We start from the raw sequence: 21402 nt of genomic DNA, 5'->3' as shown, positions 1-21402 counted from the left end.
CACACACACACATAAAAAACCTACAGTGACAAGGTCCGTAGAATTACAATACATACAGCTGGCTCTTCCAATATTGTCAGAGTAATATTGGGTGTCACTTTCCTTAATATAAGTCAAGCAGGCTAAAATTCAATTTCTTGATTGAGCACCAGCACTTTCCCAGAGCCTTGGAGTCTTTAGAAAAATTCTGAGAGCATCATTATATACCACCTTCATCTTACACCTCTTATACAGTAACTAAAAACTAGGCCTTAACTTATTTTATTAAAGTAACATGTTATCATACTCAAGTAACTTTATTAATTATTTTAGTGCAATAACAACCAATAGGGCAGTCCAAAGGCTGGCCTAATTGCTTTAATAATTAGCTGATAACATATAAATTAGATTATTATTAGATTAGATTTGACTTCCTTATAAGTCTATGGGTGACTCTAGCTGGAGCTAGTATGAAAAAGGTCTACATACTTGCACACAGTTAATGCTGCTTGGAGTTACAGGCTAGTAACTTATGGTTTAGTTATTAGGCCTTTTAATAGATCCATGGGTTTGGCCTAAACAATCATTTACTTCATATTGTCATTTTGCTTCAAAGCAATGCACACTAGTTTGGCCCCCTTTCCCCCTTGAGAGTGGATTTATACTGCCATCTGGTGGTCAATATGCTTCATAACAGCTCTGTTTAAATCTGTCCTAGACTTTCAATTAAATACTATCATTGACTAGATTTTCATGTCAGCTCCCCCCAAATACCCAGAAATCTAATTTGCATTTTATACAGAAATAAATAATCCCCTCTTTCATTCCAAATTATTTCAGATGATCACAAAGAATGCCAACATGAGTTTTGATATGTATAGACACTTTATTGCTGTATGTTTTACACTCACTGGAGTGACCTGTTTACAATGGTCTATACAAACATATTCAGAATAATCAGTTACATACAAGCTTACAGTTCATTTACAAAATCTATAGCAATATGATCTATATATCCTAAACATAGGTCTAGGTCTATATTTATAGTTTTTGTTTATAAGTTATATAAAACAAGAATAATGCACATTCTGTGTAAATGTGTTGATGTGAATATAACAAAACCACAGCCAATTACAAAAAGAGTTCACACAGCATATAGAGAAGGTACCAGTTCAAAAAGTTCTATAGTGTATGCAAATGTGACAGCCCACAATATATCCTTGTTTACTTTACTTGTTTCCACATTATTGCCTGTTCCACAGTATCAAGGACAGGATCTTCAAAAAGATCTATGGATAGGCGAGCCCACTCACAGTAAAAATGACTGCTTTCAACGTTTTTTTTTTTTTTTTGGTACTGGTATTTCTAGATCCATACTGTGGAATACATCAGGGAAAGCAATAACATATCCTTGGAGAAATTTGAACATTTAATTTACAAATAGGGATATGTAGGCCTACTTTTTTATTGAAGACATTTACATATGTGTCTTGCATGTGAATTGTTTTGTTCTTTTTAATGTAATATACGTGACAGGCCAAACAAATATAATGCAAATTTATCACCCACTACTGGTCTGTTATGAATGGCACATAACTCCTGAACCCCATTGTTTTCCTAAACCTCATTATGATTTACAAAGACAAATAATTGTTTACATATTAATAGTGGTTATATGCTATATGACAAAGAATGACAGATGAAGCTCACATACACATCACAGAACACTGCACTTCCAGGTACAGCACTGAAAAAAACAGCATAGTCTGGATCACTCACATGTTTCACACCAGGATCAGAAAAGAATATATGCACAAGTCCTTTGAAATAATATAAAGTATATCTATATGTTTCCCCGTGCCTAAAGTGTAACATTGATAACTGCTGAAAGACTACTGACAACATGTGTCCATCCACAGAGCCACAATATATGACTGATAGATGCAATCCGGAGCAAGAAGTATAGTTTGATTGCAGATGACTTCACATGTTAAGTAATATAGTCCGGCTTTATTTGTCATATGATCCAGAAGTGAGAGAAGGTTGTGGTCTTAGGCTTCATAAACCCTGTAAAAAGAAAAACAGACATTTTAGGACATGCAAATGCAATATTTTTGTTAGCCTAAAGCTATAATAGAATGAGATGTTTACCGTATTTTTCAGACTATAAGTCGCACTTTTTTCATGGTTTGGGTTTTCCTGCGACTTATACTACGGTGCGACTTATATATTAAAATGTTCAGACTGACAGCCGTGAGAGAGTGCTCTAGGCTCATGTGTCAGTATCTGCTACTCCTATTACTCCTGTACCACTGTCACTTCGCACTCTACTGAGCATGCCTCCTGTAGAAATAGCCGCTGTCTCGCTGCAAATAGTGAGTGCAAATATTCAGCCGAAAACAGTAATCGAGCAGCAGAAAGAAAGTTTGGAGTGAGCGAGAAATTTGTGAGGGACTGGTGGAAAGCGGAGATGGAGAACACAGCTTCACGGCAACCGGGAGGGTGCACCATGCAACATTCCTGGAAGTCACTGGATGAATCGACAAAGCCTGAACTTCAATGACAATCGAAACCATCCTGTCAGGATTCAGAAAGGTCAGAATAATTCTAACTGGAACTGATGCTGAGTCTGACGACAGCTACACAGAAGAGGAAGGAGGAGGTCACGAAGAAGTGACACTGAGAATGAAGAATTCAATGGATTTAGTGATTACCTATCCAATCCAGTCCAACTTTATTTGTACAGCACATTTTAGAAACAAAACAGTTTGGAGTGAGATCGTGAGTTTGGTAAACTTATGTTATGTTGTTTATGCTATAATTGTCTGAATAACTGTTAATATGTTACGTTAACATACTAACACCTATCCTGCCTGTTGTTCTCTATTCTGTTATTATTACTATAACTGGCCTTTCGTCATGAAATGTCGGTTCCTGGTCTCTGATTTTACAAAATACATTTCTCCAAAAAGTGCGACTTATAGTCCTTCTTCTTCAGCACGCATTTTTTGGCTGGTGCGACTTATAGTTCGGAAAATATGGTAAAATGGATTACAATATTACTCATAATAATTAGAAGTAGATACAGTATTTCCAAAATGCTCAGTACTGATTATCATAGTGTAGATAACAGATTGCATTAAAGGGCCTGTACTTGATTGTTTCCCATGTATTAGAGCAAAATGTGTATTGCCCCAGTACAGATATATTGTATAAGCAGCTCTTGAGGTCAAAATAAGTCTACATTTAATTACAAAACATCATAATGTCCAGTAATCAAGGAGTGAGATTTAGCATGATAGTTTTAAGTTGTTGTTGCGTAAGGTAAGTGAGGACTACCTTTGGACTACTGCAAACCGTTTAGAATGAACTAGTTCTGTTTTTAACATTTCCAAGACCATAAAAATAAGGTACAATGCCTTTAAAAGGAATTATAGTTTAAGGGATGTGTACTGTAAGGCACCCCGACCTGGGGGTTTGAGACCTCCATAGGGGTTGCAAAATTATTTCATGGTGTCCACAAATGGCTGCAGGTGATGGGATTTACATACACACTGACACACTGATTGTCTCACTCACACTCAGTTGATGTGTGAGTGAGACTGATACATTACTCTCCTTACCTGTGCTTGTCCTTCCAGATGCGAAACCACTTGACCAGGTTCTTGGTGCTCTGGAGTTTAGGGTGAAGACAGTACTCCTGACCTTTGAACCGTGATACATTCTCCATCGTCACACTATGGGCACAGAAACAAAACACACAAATTCATTCATTAATGTTGAAAGGCAGCTGTACTCAATTTTTGTCCATGTGAGCAAAATATATCTTGCTGCAGTACAGATATATAATATAAGCAGTTCTTGAAAACAAAGGGTCCTGTCTGCGTCTAATTATGTAAGTGTTTTATTGTCAGGGAATTAGGAAGTCTGTGGTTAGCATGCTAGTTGTTGCATTACTGTGAGGGCAAAACTACAATATGGTTTCTAAACTCACTGTGCAGAGTAATTAGGATGCTCGGAATGCATAGTGAAGAATAACATAAAGAATTAAAGCCGCAAGCGGCATCGAACGGCCCTCGCCCGCCGCGCCCGCGAACGCCGTGCCCGCAAATAGTGTGCCCCGCCAACACCATACCCTGAACGCCGTGTCCGCAAACTCTGTGCCTGCAAAAGGCAAAATGACATAGTACGCCTTTAAATGTTCTTTGCACCCCCTGCTGGCCAACCTTGAAAAATTCCCATGTCAGCAATATATGTTTTTTCTTCTAGTCATCAATAGAACTGAATTCCCAAATTTGGTACAAATCCGACAATGTTGATGTTTCATGTCTATGGTAGGGGGCGCTATAGTGTTAACTTTTCATATGTTTTATAGTGTATTATATTCAGACTGAGATCACACATTAGTGATTCAAATTTCAGCATGATGGGACTAAGCATGTGCGTGTAATATATTTTTTTCTATTTTTGGGAGGAGTTTTTGCGCCCCTGCTGGCCACAAGTGAAAAATTCCCCATGTCCATAATATACTTTTTTACTCGTAATCATGCATAGAATTTAATTCCCAAATTTGGTGCAGATCCGACAATGTTGACATTTCATGTCTATGGTAGGGGGCGCTATAGTGTTCATTTTTCATATGTTTTATAGTGTATTATATTCAGACTGAGATCACACATTAGTGATTCAAATTTCAGCATGATCAGACTAAGTCTGTGCGAACAGGAGCAAATAATGTCACCTTGAAATTAGGCAAAATTTTTACTGAAATTTGCAGCTTTGCCGCACGTAAACCGTGACAGTTATCAAAATAAATCAGCTAACTTTAGATGTTCCACTTCTCTAGATGATGTACGGTGATTTTCAGCCCTGTGGGTGAAGCGCCTTCAGAGGAGTTCGTTCAAACGCAACGTCTACGAAAATGTGCACTGAAACTTCAATCCAAGATGGCCGCCTTCTGGTTTGTCAGGGGGCGTGGCCATAATAACGTTTTTTGTTTGTCTTGACATGACGAATGTGTGTACCGAATTTCATGGCTCTATGACAAAGCTGACCGGGACGTCTCCCATAGGCGCCAAATTTTTGAGTCTGGACCATCTCGTCGGGGTCGGCCCCTGACCTCCCATTGACTTCCATTCATTTTAGCAGTAGCAAATATGGCTAAGGCCTTGGGCGTGGGTTACTGGGATACTGCTGTTCGTGCTGGGGGCGACCGTGGACATAGTTGCATGTCGTCTTGTCGCATTCGGACATGCACACGTCGCTCCCCATTCGCTCCGCTTAGTGGAAGCAATAGGCCCTACGCCCTGTCGGGGCTCGGGCCTAATAATACCATTACCAACTGTTTAAAATGAACTAGTTCTGTTTTTCAAGCAAAAAAAAGTATTGTGGACATATTTAAACTGTGAACTGAAAAACAAACCAACCTGTGTCCAAAAAAAGAGCATGTCTTTATTTATTCAAAAGCATTCAGCCCATTTGAATGCACTTCTAACACACAAGTCGAAGTGATGAATTGTTTTTGCTTCAGTTTTTTACTATCAAACCTCATGACAAAAAGCGTGTTGTCTATGTTGACATCTAGCACATTGAGTCGATGGTAGCCTGTCTTAAGCTATAAGCGCAGCGAAACTTTATAGACAGTCGACCTGCATGTGGCATATTCAGGCCAAACAAGAGAAATGTGGGAAAACAGCACAGCACCATGGGGCCTCTCCCAACCACCGCACAGTCAAAAAGGCACCAGCCCGTGAATGTTAAAGCCACTGACAACAAATGAATGGGCTCTAAGACATAAAAACTCTGCGTCGACTTGATTAAAAAGTTTGCATCCATTTTCCTGTCCATTGAGTCCCTAACAAGGGTTCTCTCTGTAGGTTTTGTTACATAAGAATTGGCTTTTGGTGCGGTAAGCGTGCATTCAACAAATAGGACTTTTGTTGGAGATTTAAAGGCATACTATGTAATGTATAATGTATGTTTTCTAGTTGAGGATTCGCCACAGTTTTGTGTCCACAGAGATGTTATTGTTTGTCCTTAAAGAGGGGGTATTTTACGTCTGTTTTGCTGCTAACACATAACATATTTAGATCATCATGTTAGTTTTAATCGTTTTGAAAAAGCTATGTTCACCAGAAACAGCTTATTAACATGTTTTAGATGTTTCACTTTTGGTTTTGATCCTCTAATTCTTCCCTCCTTTCACTCTCCTTTCAGAGTGCATACCACTAATGAAACTAGTGCACAACGTATCAGGTTTGTCAAGTAGCTGTGTACTGTTTTTTTTAAAATCAAAATCAGAGATGATTTTATACACGCCAAAAGGAGAAATTCAATTTGTCAACTGGAGAAAAGTGTATTTGGTCAAATACGTTTTGCAGCTCATCCAAGCTGCTTCTTCAGTTCTGGTCAGATGCTGGTGGACACTTCCTTACATCTGCCAGAAGGAAGGAGCTAACTACAATGAAACTACTCTGAAACATACTTGAATACATCTACTTGTTTACAGTTTCTGTTAGTAAATAGGCCTATTGATCTTGCTCTAAGTGTGGGGTCATATTCTGCATTCTGTAAGTGTTTAATAATAATAATAATAATGATAATGATAATGATAATAGTAAATTATGAATTATTATTATTAAATTAATGGATCGGTTTATATAGCGCTTTATTGGATGCTCAAAGCTGCCCTACAGAGCATTATTTGCTGGTGGTAAGCTGCTATTGTCACCACACCTGCCCTGGGGCAGACTGACAGAAGCAAGGCCCCCGACCTCCATAATCACTCACGCACACACTACTTTTTTACTAGGCAATGTGGAATTCCCAGTGGTTTGCTAGATTCCCATGCAGCCTAGAAACAAAACACGCTCTAACCATAGATCAAACAAGACATTTTCTACATCATGTATACAGTGATGACTTTTGTACAAAGTGCTGGGCACATATGTCAGATCACATGTGTCGAAACAAAGAGGCATTTGGGACATGTGCTGCAAAATGATTTATTCATCACAGGAGCTAAAGCCAAACAGCTAAAGCTACAAGACAAACAGGAGCTTTGTCAGTCTGAGACAGATGTCTGATAAAGTTAAGACTGGTTTTACTTGAGTTCACAGTGAGTGAAAATATAAGTGAAGGAGGAAGGGATCATGAGATAAACACCAGTGACTGAACTTTAATGTTACAACTATAATATATGTATGTGTATTTTGTTTTCCACTTTGAACCTATAGTCTATGTAAATGGAAAGTCAGTCAACATTATACATTTCTCGGAAGAAGAGGAGAAGAGGAAAACGCCCCTGTTCAGAGACCAAATCAGCTGACTAGCAAAATGTAATAGTGTGGAACATTTCAGGAAAAGCTATAGACACAAGCAGATGGCAAACCCTAAACCAGAAAAGTTCCACAGTGCCCCTTTAAGTCATTATAAAGCCTTCATATCTGCTTTGGATGTTTGCCCATACAGCTCATCGGGGTGCAGTCTAACCTCATTAGAGTGTTCATTCAAACTTTATTTTCCCTCATTTCCATTCAGGCGCTACTGAGGCACTAATGTGGTTAGAGAAAAGTTTCATAAGGGCAGGAAACAAAACAGGGCAAGGGAACTCCAGAATACAAAATATACTAAACAGTTCAGAGAAGGGGGACTCAAAATAATGAATAAAAATGCAAATAGGCAAATACTAGACCAGAGCAACAAACATAATATGCATTATAAATGTAAGTCTAAAATATATCGTATAAAATATGTAATAACTAAAAACCTTTGTCAGAACACACTTTGACCTCAACTCTGCAATTCAGCTGCACCTCTGCTCCACCAATGTAAACAATTTAAAGGGTCTGTACCTGATTCTAAACAATGAGTGAGAAACATGTTTGAGTATGAAATGTAGCCCCGCCCACTTCTTCACAACACAGAAATGGGGTAGTGAGTCTTATGCAGTTGTTTCTTTTAGAGTTGTTTTTTCACTCTTGAAAATGCACCATGAAAGAGAATCAACTGTCTGGCGAAAGCAAACAGACAAACAAAACCCAACAGAACAAAGTGTGTGAGGTTAGCCACTTTAAGGTGAAAATATTGCATTGTGTAATAACAAGTCCTCATGCTGTATATACTGTAGATCAAAACACTTGCAGGTGCAGACCGGTGCACAGACAATTCAACTCAAAAAGCAGTTTCAGTAGTTCAAATGTTACTCCTGCACCTGGCTCCTTCAGAGAAACATTATGTGTGATGTTATCTGCTTTAACACTGTATTGAAATGACATAAAAGTAAACATCTGTGTGTAATAACAGGTCCTTATGTTGTCCTGTGGGAATCAAACACACTTTGATCTTCGCTCTCATCATTGCAGGTGCATGTGTTGTAACATAATATAAATTTCAATAGAATATCCTGCCTAAAATGTGATTTTTTTTCCTATTATTTGCATGTTGTAATGAGTAAATACATTGTAAATTGTTCTGTAGTTTGGAAGAAACCATGTCCGATAATAATTCTATGTAAAACACCAAATCAGATGTCAATTTTACATCAGTAATTTTAACTTCATAAATCTACTCACATGTTATATAGATAAAAATACAAATGTAATCTAATCTAATATTACAAGGTAACTAATGGTGACAATCAAAATCATAATATTTCTTGTCACAGTAATAATGTCCTCAATGACAAAAGTTGCTTACGCACACAGGGTCACAGGAGGGCTCTGCTTGGTGGTGCTCAGTGGCTCCTGCTCCATGCTAATATGATGCTAATAGGCTGGCCTGATGGTGGCTCCTGGCAAACACTTAGAAAGTGGACTAACAGACCAGTGTATTGGAATGTACTGAGCAAAACAAAAGGCTGACGCAAGTGTAACACTGACAGACTTGTGCACTATTGCCACATGCCAAAGAGAATTATGAATAAAAAAAGAAAAGTTGTATATTATTAGGTTCTTTTTTTCAGACCAAGAGTTTGCAGAGTTTCGGCTACAGAGCTTTGGAAACTGTCAGGTATGAAAACAAACTCTTGGTCTGAAAAAAGAACCTCATAACATAAATTAGCAGAGAAAAGTTGTATTTTAATCAATTCATGAATGTTTGAGTAATCATATTTCATATATTGTATTTGAGTGCTCAGAAATGTTCAGTTTTCACCTATCCACTATGTCCGCCCACTTCTAAAATGGAATTATAATTTCTTTAATCTGACTCCGGATCACAAGAAAAAGCAAGAAAATTTAAGTATGCTGTTTGTTACAGTGAAATGCCAATATGAAGAAGCAGGGTTGATCAGTTTTTCAGTTTTGAACAGGAAGTCAATTATTATTAAGGTGATTTAGTTAACAAAAAGTAAAATTACAATCTTTATCTCTTCAAATTTAATACTGAATTCCTATCATATGCAAAACTGACTCTTGTGAGCTTGTTGTTAAGCCATGTTAGAATGTTGTTACCTCCTCAAAAACATACCTGGACTTGTGTTTTTGTTTCATTCACACCTTTGAGTAACCCTTAATTATTAGTCTGTCCACATCTCCTGAGCTCAAAATGCTCTGTTCCACTTTGTGATGTCATGTAGTGGTAGCTTTCAAGTTAACAGCAACCTTTTATGGTTACTTTAGTAGAAATTGGCAGAGAGAGTTTGGTGTGAACGAAACAAAACATGAGGAAACAACATTATAACATTCGGTAGATCAGAAAATAGCATAATGTGGACCACTGACTGAATCTAATATTTAATTAATTCACTCCAACAGGCAAAGCTATTCTCCCTGACGGATACTACATTTAACTTATTCCTCCTGCTGGGTAATGTCAGTGCCACCTGTTTCTGAGTGGGGTATTTCTGTTCTGTCAGTGGGTGGCAGCAGAGTTCACTGTCTTGCTCCAAGCTGTATCCTGGGAAGAGGTAATAGCAAACCATCTGTTGTCTGTGCAGCTCTGTTTGGCAAATCACAAACCTAAAGCCATGAATATTCAGAGGGTCACATATTATGGCGTCACTCTCCCAGATAAGGCAGGAGATTTTATTTTTACATTCTTACTCTGGTATTTTCTAGGACATAGAGAAAAATAAATAAATATTGCAATCTGAAAATGTGTTTATCGCGCTATTTATCCACTAAAACCACAAAATGTTCATATTCAAGGTGTACTATGTAACATTTCGGAGGTTCGTCATCTTCTTGTTTCTATGGAAATGTCTCTGCCAGGAATATTCCACAGTATGAAATTAACCAGATGTACCTTTCATTTATTACAGGTGGTTTTATTAACCCTCTCAGGCACAAATTAATTTTTAGTATCAGGAAAAATCTGATATTAGGGGAAAATTATAATATGGGGTAGTAATATACAATCCTGACTTTTTTATCCTTTGTGAACAAAAAAAGTATTTTGCACTTCTGGTACAGTCTTGCACAGTCTGCATCGTCCACGTTTATCAGCATGGATGGGAGAAAAGTCTCCTGAGTAAAAAAAGCTCATAAAATATGGATGTGGAGTAAGTAGGTAATTGGAATTTAGCTGTTGCAAATCTGCAACGCCTGCCTGGAGAGGGTTAAATCTAGACAAACTTTATTGATCCACAAGGGAAAAAAATTTGACACAGTAGCTCACACATCACAATAATATAACAAAAAGTTTAAAAAATATAAATGGTAATAATAAATTTTAAATAAGTAGCAAAGAAGACAGCAAGATATAATTATATAAATGTATACCGTATTGTCTGGACTACAAGTCGCTCCGGAGTATAAGTCGCACCAGCCAAAAAATGCGCAGTGAAGATGAAAAAACATAATATATAAGTGGCACTTTTGGGGGGAAATGTATTTTATAAAATCAGAGACCAGGAAGGAAAGGAAATTTTTTGTCATCGGTGTCACTTCTACACAACCATAGATCCATGATGTAAACAGAGCGCCGCTTCCTCTTCTGTGTAGCTGTCGTCACATTCAGTTCCAATTCAAGTTGGAATTATTACGGCCTTTTTCTGGTTGTCACTGAAGTCCAGGCTTTGTCGATTCATCCGGTGACTTCCAGGAAAGTTACATGGTGCACCTGCCCGGTTGCCATGAAGCTGTGTTCTCCATTCCCGTTTTCCACCAGTCCCTCACAAGTTTCTCGCTCACTCCAAACTTTCTTTCTGCTGCTCAATTACCATTTTCAGCTGAATATTTCACTATTTGCAGCAGGACAGTGAGCTTTTTCTACAGGAGGCTTGCACAGTAGAATGTGAAGAGACAGTGGTACAGGAGTAATAGATACTGACACACAAGCCTAGAGCACCCTCTCACGGCTGTCAGTATGAACATTTCAATATATAAGTCGCAGGACCACCCAGACCATGAAAAAAGTGCAACTTATAGTCCAAAAAATACGGTATGTACAACTCAAAATATTGTTCAAAAATTGGCTTTCTGACTGGATGGAGCTGATTAGGGCAAGATTAATCGAAACTGAATTCCACCAAAAGGGTTTCTTAAAAGGATAAATTTGATAAAATATTTTGCTTAATTCTGCTCTGTTGTTTAGATCTGTACATGTTCTTAAAAAGGCCTATGTGTTTTTTTTGTATTCATTTGTCAGTTCATAGTTTTTTAAGTCATTTTGTCAAATTTTCAAGATGTGTTTAAAATCTAATCGCAGTGCTTGCCAGAAAAATCACAATTCGATATCTTTCCCAAATCGTTCAGCCCTAGAGCCCATGCTGAGGCCAAACATAATGCAAAAACAATATTAGTTACTTCAGGTCTAAAAGGCTAACCCTGAGGTAGAACTTCCATCTACAGATTTATTGTAAACTAGTATTATTGCAACTCACAAAATCATCTTCTCCTGGCAGAACGGGTGCTTGGGTTTGAGCTCCAGCTTCTGCACGTCCTTGTAGCGGATCTTGGGTCCTTTACGTGTGCACCGGCACTTGTACGCTGTGAAGAAAACACAAACGCACAGTCAGCTGGAGTGTAAGTGTTCATATTGCAGTCCCATTAGGTTCATCAGGTCTTATTCATGATTTATTGAGTCTTATAGTCAGTTCTGCTTTTTTTTTATGACAGGAGAATGCCACAAAAACGCAGGTCTCACCACAGTGTACATACTAGTATTAAAGAAGTCATATTACGCTGTTTCTGATGTTATAATATTGTTTCCTCATAAGAAACATACCCAGAGTTGTGTTTTGTTTCAGTCTCACATGTCTCAACAGTCTCAACGCACAAACCCTGCATATTTAGGCGTAGTTCTTCTCTCTAAACACTAAAACACTGATACAGGAAGTGCTCCAATGTCTTTTTAAATTCCATATTTCAGCCCTAGACTTGCCAATCTTTACTGAACAAAAGATAAAAGACAGCTGTTTACTGGAAAACTACCACTTCATGACATCACAAGGTGGAACAGAGCATTCTGAGCTTTGGATGTAGGCAGACTAATAAATCAGGATTACTCCGACATGTGTGAATGAAACAAAACACAACTCTGGGAATGTTTCTGATGAGGTAGCAACACTCAACAACATTTCTTAAAGCTCAAAGGGAATATGTAATACTTCCTAGTATACTGATTTTGGGAATTCTCAGTTATTTGTAGTACGCTGTCAACATGTCGGAAGCAGTGGGTGAGTGATCTTTCAGCAGATCTTGAGCTGTGGAATGTTTGAAATACCTAGCCGGTGTGTTAGTCCAATAATGAGAATGTATTCATTTCAGACCAAAAACCCAAGAAACAAGGAAGACTTTTCACCCTATAGGGAAATTTGTCCTCTCTTCTGAGAAATCTTTCAACGCCACTGAGGAAACCTGCCAGGAGCCATATCTCCAGATCTTGGTCTCACTTTAAAGGAAGAAAATGGTTTCCTCATCACAAACATATATCGAGTTGTTTAACACGCATACCCTGCATGTTTAGGCTGAGTTCTTCTCTCAAACGGAAAACTCAGGAAGAGCTCTACTGTGTTTTTAAACTCCATACACCTTCACTAGAATCATTTAGATCATTTCAACCCTTGAACTGCAAAATTGCTAAAGGTAAAAGTTAGCTGTTCTCTTGAAAACTACAGCTTCATGACATCAACGTTTTGAGCTGTAGACAGACTAATAATACATGATTTCTCAAATGTGTGTGTGTGTTACGAAACAAAACACAACTCCAGGTATGTTTTTGATGAGGTAACAGCATTCTTAATCTTGCACAGTAAGATGGAGTCTCATGATATTCGAAAATCCATCTTGGTATGCCCCTGCCGTATGGTTAATTTCAGTGGGAAGACCACTGACAGAGCAGCATTGAAGTTTATGTGGAACTCGAAGGTCAAGCGCCAAACAAACCAAACCAAAACAAACATGGCGACGCCGACAGATGTCCTTCACCATATTTTAACGTCATGTTTACTTATGAAAAATGTGCAGAAGGTAAGCACAGTGAAGATGTCTGTGATTTTCTCATTAGATTTAATTAAAGTTAGATTTTTCATGTTGTTTCGCTGTTGTGATAGCTTGATTCATCAGTCGGTCTGACCTCGCAGTGTTAGAATTCGTTCGCTCCACAGTAGGCGGGTACTTTTTTATCATTTAACCAATATGCTATTTGGTCATGACGTATGTAATGCGCCGCTAATGGGGCTAACTGGTATATTATTGGTATATTAAGCTTTTCCCAAATCCCGTAGGAAGAAGGGCAAGAATGTCTTTCTCCTTGATGAAATTCACCCAACATTCTCTTTGTTCCAGCTTTAAATCCTCGATCTCAGGAATCGTTGACAACACTGAATATACGGCTCTTCGCTGATTGGCTGGTGCCCGAACTTGCACTCCCGAGGTTTTTGACAACTATTGTATTTTGATTCCTGTCCTAGTCGCTGGAGAGAAATAAAATTGAGCGGAGGCACTAGGTGGCGCCAGCCTGGCTACTGTTGTGATGCTTCGACCAATAATGGTTCTACGTTTTCTGATCACTCTCAGCAAGAGCCATCCCAGACTCATAATGTGCAGAGCTCAATTCAATGCTACACTTATCAGATCCAACCTGATCAAATCCACCCAGACACAGGGAGAACATGCATACATCACACAAAACACACTGATCCAAAGCTATTAAGGAATGTAACCACGTGCATTCTTGTTCTGAAGCGTGAACTCGAATCACTACACCACCACATCTACTTTGCACCTTTTCTATGCGTTACCAGACTAATTAAGGCATCGCAATGACACATCAAGCCTACACATGAGCAGACATGGGGTGGGCACATGTTCACAGATAGAATGGTTCATCAAATATACTGTGCGGCGAGCAGCTGGGAGGAGGTGTGTGTGTGAATTAGATTCAGAGGTGTATGAACCAACAAGTCCAAGGTCTGCTCTATCCATCAGCTCTGAGCCCTCACTAAATCTGCCACTACACAGGGTCAAGATGTACCGCAAAGGACAGTAAACAGGTCAGAGCATCCACAAGGGGCTGTCTACAAACAATAAGAACATTGTTTTCTGGTCTGAATGTTTATTTTATTCAGCAAAGTTAGAGAAAGGGTATTACACTATGGGGTACTAAGTGCTAACACGTAACATATTTTGATCATTATGTTCACTTTAATTAGTTTTTAAAATGCTATATTCAAAAACAATGTGTTAAAATGTGTAAGTTTCAGTTTTCACTTCCCTTTGCTCCTCGCGCTAAGTCACTCTCCCTTCAGAGTGCCATCACAACTTAATCAGTGCGCATCCCGCTAATGAAATTACTGCACATCGCATCAGGTTTGTAAAGTTGTAGTGTATTGTTTTGTACCCTGCTTTTGTCTAACTATGAAAAGTTGCTGTGCCGAGTCTTGGATAGGAGGGTTCGAATAGGGCCGAAGAGATTACTTCAAATATCCAAGGATGATATATACAATCTCTTCAGGCATGTTTTGGATGAGGGAACAATGTTATAATATGGTGGTCTGGAATTCTGGACATAGGATCTCATTTCCTAGTGAGCCAGACCTTGTATTTAGAGAAGTCACTGGTGTTAGGCTAGTGCATGTCAATGGCCATAGTTATCCTAAAAACAGTCTTACCCACTCCATAAAACACCTGAAGCAAAACAATTATAACGCCAGACTGTCAATGTGAATGTCTGTGTTGATAGAATAATGTTTGAAATAAAAATAACCTTGCATCACATGAATTGTCACATGTTGAGGGACTATTTTCTCAACAGCAGCGGAATTTTACTTTGTCGGTAAGATAGGTGCTAGGTGATATCAGTCCGCCGCTGCCGAGCTTTCTATCAGGAAGTACAACTCACTGCTGCTGCTCAGACATAAATCCTTCAAATGCAAGGTTGGTTTTACTTCTAAAATGATTCCATGGACACAAACATTCACATTGACAGTCTGGTGTTATAATTGTTTTGCCTCGGGTACACTGTGGTAGCCAGGCTGGTGCCACCTAGTGCCTCCACTCAATTTAATTTCTCTCCAGCAACTAGGTCAGGAATTAAAATACAACAGACGGTTCGCAAAAACCCCAGAAGTGCAAGTTCGGGCACCAGCCAATCAGCGAAGAGTCATATATTCAGTGTTGGTAACGATTCCTGAGATCGAGGATTTAAAGCTGGAACAAAGAGAATGTTTGGTGAATTTCATCAAGTGGAAAGATGTTATTGCCCTTTTTCCTACTGGTTTTGGGAAAAGCTTAATATACTAGTTAGCTTCGTTAGCGGTGCATCACATACGTCACAACCAAATAGCAGCGGTTTGTTAAATGATAAAAAGTACCTGCCTACCGTTGAGCGAACTAAATCTAAGGCTTCAAGATCAGGTGGTTTGTACGAAGTGAACCAACACTCTGACTAAGTAGGAAATGAGGCCCTGTGTCCAAAATTCTGGACTGTCCCTTTAACCAAAGCCACTTTATGACTCTGTTTTCCAGTGGAGTATAGACCTATATAGCTGCAAGATTAATCACAATTAAAAAGCTGGCAATAGCAAATTGAAAAGGTTCCAACCACGAAATATCACATTTCACATCTTGGGGTTGTATTATGGACCCCAACAGAAGGAACTTGCAAACCCTGCAGTTTAGATTTCTATAAACAAGTTCTGAAATGCATGGGATTCTTGTTGAGCAGTTCATTATTCAGTCTTTTCTCAAATGGAAATGCTCCTGGAAGTGTTTCAAATATGCACTTTGAGCTTAAATCTGATTTCAAAATGTAAACCACACACTTAATCCTTTATTCCCAGCTGGAGAGAGTTTTTTTGTGTGTGTATGTTTTACAGGTCACAATAATGTATCTGTACGTATACAACGCGGCTTTACGAGGTACACAAAGCGCCTTATATTGGTGATTGGCGCTATGCTTGTGCAGCCAGTTGGCCAGGGCTGAGTGATGTCTGCCAACAGCCTCTTTGACCATTACTCTCAAACACAACACGTTCGTACACAGACAATAGAGGGTGAAGTGTCTTGCCCAACAACACAATGTCACAATAGCTCTACCTGACTGTCACCATGGTACACTGGTCAGAGCTGGAATCGGACCAGCAAGTTTAAAGTTTTTAGGCCAACACTCCTGTCACGTTTAACCCACTGCCACTGATGGGTGGGTCAAAAATAGAAACTAATCCAGAGATCATGGTTATGTTTGGTCACTGGTGAAATAGAAAAGTTTTCAAAGTCACAAAGTAAATATAAATACATACCAAAAATCAACTTGTACAATGAGACACTTTTGTATTTGTATATACTTTTGCCCTATACTTGACATTATTTGGTATGTCTCTACTTGACTGTCATGTTTTTTTCTTTGGAATAAAAACACATATAATTGAATAAATTTAATCTTTGCTTAATGCCATACTGTGAAACATTAATGGCAAAGCAAGAACTCTCTGGAAATGACATAGTGCACCTTTAAATAATATTGCGATTATTATTATTATTAAAGCCTGTACACATTTTTTCCAAAGTATTTGAGAAAAATTACACAGATATATTGTAAGTTGAGGTAAAAAAAAAGTCAGCTGTTTGATATTTGCATCTAATTATAAAGCGTTTTATAGTTCAACAAACAAAAAGTGCATTTTAGCATGCAAGTTCTTGTCTGAGTTACTGTCATAAAACTCCGCACTGGTCTTTGAGAGTTGCTTGAGAGTGCTTGTAAACTCATCGTCGTGAGTTATTAGGATGCTCTGAATGGATAAGGTAAGTAAGGAATAACTTTGGACCACTGCAAACTGTTTAAAATTACCATACAAATCCATAAAAATCAAGTACAACATCTAAACTTTGCTGTTTCAATGTATTGACTTTACATAAACTACTCTTTTAGCTAAAAAAAATCTATACAAATCAACTGAAAACAGAATTAATAAAAAAAAATAAAAAAATGCATGTGTTTATGTCATTCCAGTGAGAAGTTGTGTGACTTCAGAGGCCACTTTTCCAAGTTGATGTCTGTTTGTCCGTGTCCAAATGCAAGTGTGTGGAAGTGTGGGCATATGGTGAGTGGAGCTGGTGCCAGGCTGACAGAAGGAGCGCCCAAAGGAGCACAATCACATGCCCGACCAAGCACCAGGCACCGGGCACCAGCCAAGAGAGGAGAGAGCCTGCCACCAAGACTCAATCAATATGGTGAACAACATACTGTATTTTGGTGTCATCTTGTATAAGAATGGAAGCTTATGGTGGGTCTAGTGATGGCCAAAGTGTTACAGAAGTATCACCTATTCAGAATAATTTGACAATAACTGACAGTTTCCCACAGAGTGCAAGGAACCATCTGGGAATTAGTTTCAGAAAAAAGTTTGTCATTTATTAAAGGTGCACTATGGACCTAGTATTCACCACCTGTTTGTCTCCATGGAGATGTTATTGCTTTGCCTGGAATTTTCCATGTTATGACGTTACTCTTGTCCATTTCCATGAAGAAAAACTGGTGACGTACCTGTAATTGTTAGTAAAACAGACAAGGAAAACACCATAGTTCAGAGCATTTCATCCAAAACAATTGTTGGTCAAGCTCCAAACAAAAAAAGTTTATTAGTGCACCTTTACTTAAACATTCTCTGTGGAGATAGAAATGTTTATGCTATAGCTACTATGGGAGATTACAGCCAAAAAAACAAACAGGCAGAGGCCTTCCTCCAGACCAGATAAGAGTCAGGTCTTTGGAGGACGCACACTTTTCAGTACAATAAACACAATCAAAGGTATATTTTTAGCTAAAAAGAAATATTATTTGACTGTATGTAGATACAGTCAAATAATATTCTCAGTAACAGATAAAATGCAGATTGTGCCCTTTTCCCTGCAAATGTTTGATACAACAAACATGTAATGCAGGGGTCTCCAACCTTTTTTCTCCAGTGAGTTACCTTTACGAAACGAAAATGCCAGAGAGTTACCAATTTCAGCAGTCACAAAGGAACTGAGTAAGTATAAGAATCACGACAAGCCTTAGATAGGAAACAGTTAGATGCTTATAAAACATAAACCATTATCCATTTATCGGTGCACCATGTTGGGCATCAAAATGATACATTTACAATGGTAATTTTACTTTTTTCTTATCTTTTTCTTATCTACAATACATGTAATTCAGAAATCTCTTGGCAAGCTACTTGGAAAGCTACAGGTTAAAGACTCTTGATCTAATATAATGTTCTCATGACCAAACAAAGGCATAATACATTAGGCTATATAACAATAAAGAAATTACAGAACAGTATTGCTAAGGATGAATAACACACTGTATCTCTGACAGGCAGGTACAATTATTGTGTACATTTGTTTATATCAAGACTTTTACTAACCCTTGGCCCACAATTCTCTGAAACATTAAGTTTTTTTTCATAATATTTCCTCAACTACCGTTAGTTTAGTTTTAACTAATTGTTATAGGCTGAACAGCACTGTGCATTAGTTTATGCAGTGAAACTTATCACACCACCAACAACAACATGAAAAAAGATTTGGATCTAACAGTGGGCTTGTCTACCACTCAGGACAATACCAGGTCTAAAATGTGATATAAAATTAGAACAACAAAGACAAAAACATTATTTTTTGTTTCTGTAGAGTATAATTGCAGAGGAGGACCTGCACCACAGTTTGAGAAACAGTGGTTTAAAGTGGGCTAGATGTGCCTGACTTGCCTGTTTGTTTTGAAAGGCACACGCAGAGTAATCCATCCAAGAAAGGTACACTATTTTTCCTGTCATATGACCTAATAACAACACAATGACAATAACTCACTGCACATTAGTGTTGTCACAATACAAACATTTCAAACTCAATTTCAATACTAAGAAATAGACTCGATACTCAATACCAACTCCGATACCACAATGATAATAAAAACACTTTCATTAGTCAGAATGTGATTTTCAACCTTAAATAATAGTACTTTATTTTATATTACCATGAGGCCTTATATCTGTGTAATCTCTCCGTCATCCAGGTAGGTTCCAAAGTGGTTCATGGGCGTATTCGATGTGGTTTTATACTTGTTCTGATACAGCTCAAGATCATTCTAAAGCTATTCAGGAAAGGTTCAATTCTGTCCTGTGAATATGACGATTGGTATCTTATTTTCTATACTTTTGACAACCCTATTGTACTGGAATAATTGTTGCAAGTCTTTCATAAAAGCAAGACTCATTTTATAATAATAAAGGCAAAGATTTTTTTGATTTGCATTTTGTAAACATAGTCTATATTTATTCAAGATTGAGTAAAAACATCTACTCATATCCAGAATATTGTCTTAGTGTGTTATTAAAAAAAATGATTAGATATGTTTTATACTCACTAAAATTATAAATACAGTAGAATAATTAAAGTTGAATGCAATTTCTTCAACAAAGTGGTCAGAATGCATTGTTATTAATGACTTTTTTGCAGTAATTGTTGTGTCCATGAAGAAAATCTGAAGAATTAGGCTACTTACCTTCTGCGCTCAAGACGCACACAGCCAATACCAACAAAAGTAGCGTCACGTAGCGACTCATGGTTCCCGGAGAGAGCCTTTCTTCCACAAAACACTCCGCAATTTCGGGTTAAAACTGTCCACTTCGCACTTCTCAGCCCTCGGTCAAACTCTCCTGCTCCCCTCCTTGTTGTTTCAGCCTCGTCCGTGCGCCTGGTTGTGCAACTCGGAGCGTGCGTCCCGTGCGCTTCCCCTATTCCCAACCTCCTCGGACTGTTTTAGCTCGCTCCCTCTCTCTCTCCCTCTTTTAAAAGCAGCCCGCTGTTCCCCCGCTCATTAATATGCACGAGCAGACAGCGAATCAAGCAGTGTGGACAGCAAGCCCGAGTGGGAGAGGGAGAGACGGAGCGCACAGGAAACGCGATTGTGGAGGCCAGAGGTGACGTGTGAGTCCGCGACCTGATCTGAAGACTTTAATTCACTGCGATGACTGAAAAGTATGCCCAGTTGCCTACCGCGTACCGGAAACGCCAACAATGCGCTCTTTTACGCATCGCTTACCCAAAACAGACAAGAGCGGTATTGTTGGCGGAAAAACAGCACGGAGCAAATTCAAAATTGTATATTTATGAATCACATTAGCAGTACAGCATGAATAGAGTGGCAACAAGTAGGCTATTTATTTCCAGCTGAAGTATTGACACGTTATTTGGTATGTGCGTAAAATGTTATGTAATTGATGTCAAGCTTTTGAATAACTAGGCTACGTATCTTGTCTATTTTCTGTGCATAGTGTCAGGGTATTAGGTGACATGTAGTTGCTTTAAAATCAGGACCAATGACAGCCTGATTCATCAGCCGGTTTCACTTCGTAGAAATCGTCTGACCTTGCAACGTTAAAATTCGTTCCCTCGACGGTAGGCGGGCACTTTTTTAAATTTAACCAGTTACTGCTATTTGGTTGTGACGTATGTAGGCTAACAGGTATATTAAGCTTTTCCCACATCCTGTAGGAAGAAGAGCAATCATTGATAAAATTCACCAAACATTCTCTTTTTTCCGGCTTTAAATTCTCGATCTCGGGAATCGTTGCCAACACAGAATGTACGGCTCTTCGCTGATTGGCTGTTGCCCAAACTCACACTTCTGGGGTTTTTGCGAACAGTTTAGTGTATTCCGATGCCTGACCTAGACGCTGGAGATAAATGAAAATGAGAAGAGGCACTTGGTGGCACCAGCCTGACTAAATAACAGGTGCACGTATTGTCGAATCAGGATATATATATAGTCTGAATAGGGCCTACCAGTCTACTCTGTGTTGTTTAGTTACGGTACGACAAAACATGCATCATGAAAAATATACTTTTTAGAGCTTTTAACCAAATTATAATTGCTTTTCTTCTCATTTACCCTCTCGAAGTTGGATTTGGAGTGATTTGTGTATGTCTATGTAAGATTAATTCTTAATTCATCAAAACATCATTGCTCTGAACTACCCCCATTTTCTCCACC

At 38.4% G+C, this 21402-nt stretch overlaps 1 protein-coding gene across 1 annotated transcript; it reads right to left on the bottom strand.

Moving 5' to 3' along the window:
- Nucleotides 1–876: 876 nt before the first annotated feature.
- Nucleotides 877–20270, bottom strand: cxcl14 (chemokine (C-X-C motif) ligand 14). The gene is made up of 4 exons (XM_020917652.2): nucleotides 19912–20270; nucleotides 11804–11909; nucleotides 3603–3716; nucleotides 877–2046 (listed from the first exon to the last, which is right to left on the bottom strand). The coding sequence occupies exons 1-4, from the start codon at nucleotides 19970–19972 to the stop codon at nucleotides 2031–2033; spliced, it is 297 nt and encodes a 98-aa protein (XP_020773311.1). The 5' UTR covers nucleotides 19973–20270; the 3' UTR covers nucleotides 877–2030.
- Nucleotides 20271–21402: the final 1132 nt, after the last annotated feature.

This window comes from Boleophthalmus pectinirostris, unplaced genomic scaffold, assembly GCF_026225935.1.
Source record: "Boleophthalmus pectinirostris isolate CB_2022bp ecotype Guang Dong unplaced genomic scaffold, ASM2622593v1 HiC_scaffold_23, whole genome shotgun sequence".
Lineage (NCBI taxonomy): Eukaryota > Metazoa > Chordata > Actinopteri > Gobiiformes > Gobiidae > Boleophthalmus > Boleophthalmus pectinirostris.
This window is presented reverse-complemented; position numbering and strand designations above follow the sequence as displayed.

What these genes read in the sequence shown, in the direction of transcription:
- cxcl14 (XM_020917652.2), bottom strand. Translation starts at nt 19,972, where the DNA reads ATGAGTCGCTACGTGACGCTACTTTTGTTGGTATTGGCTGTGTGCGTC. An exon ending in GTGCGTCTTGAGCGCAGAAG is followed by an intron (nt 11,910 to 19,911) that starts GTAAGTAGCCTA and finishes TTTTCTTCACAG; the next exon opens with CGTACAAGTGCCGGTGCACA. An exon ending in TGCCAGGAGAAGATGATTTT is followed by an intron (nt 3,717 to 11,803) that starts GTGAGTTGCAAT and finishes CTGTGCCCATAG; the next exon opens with TGTGACGATGGAGAATGTAT.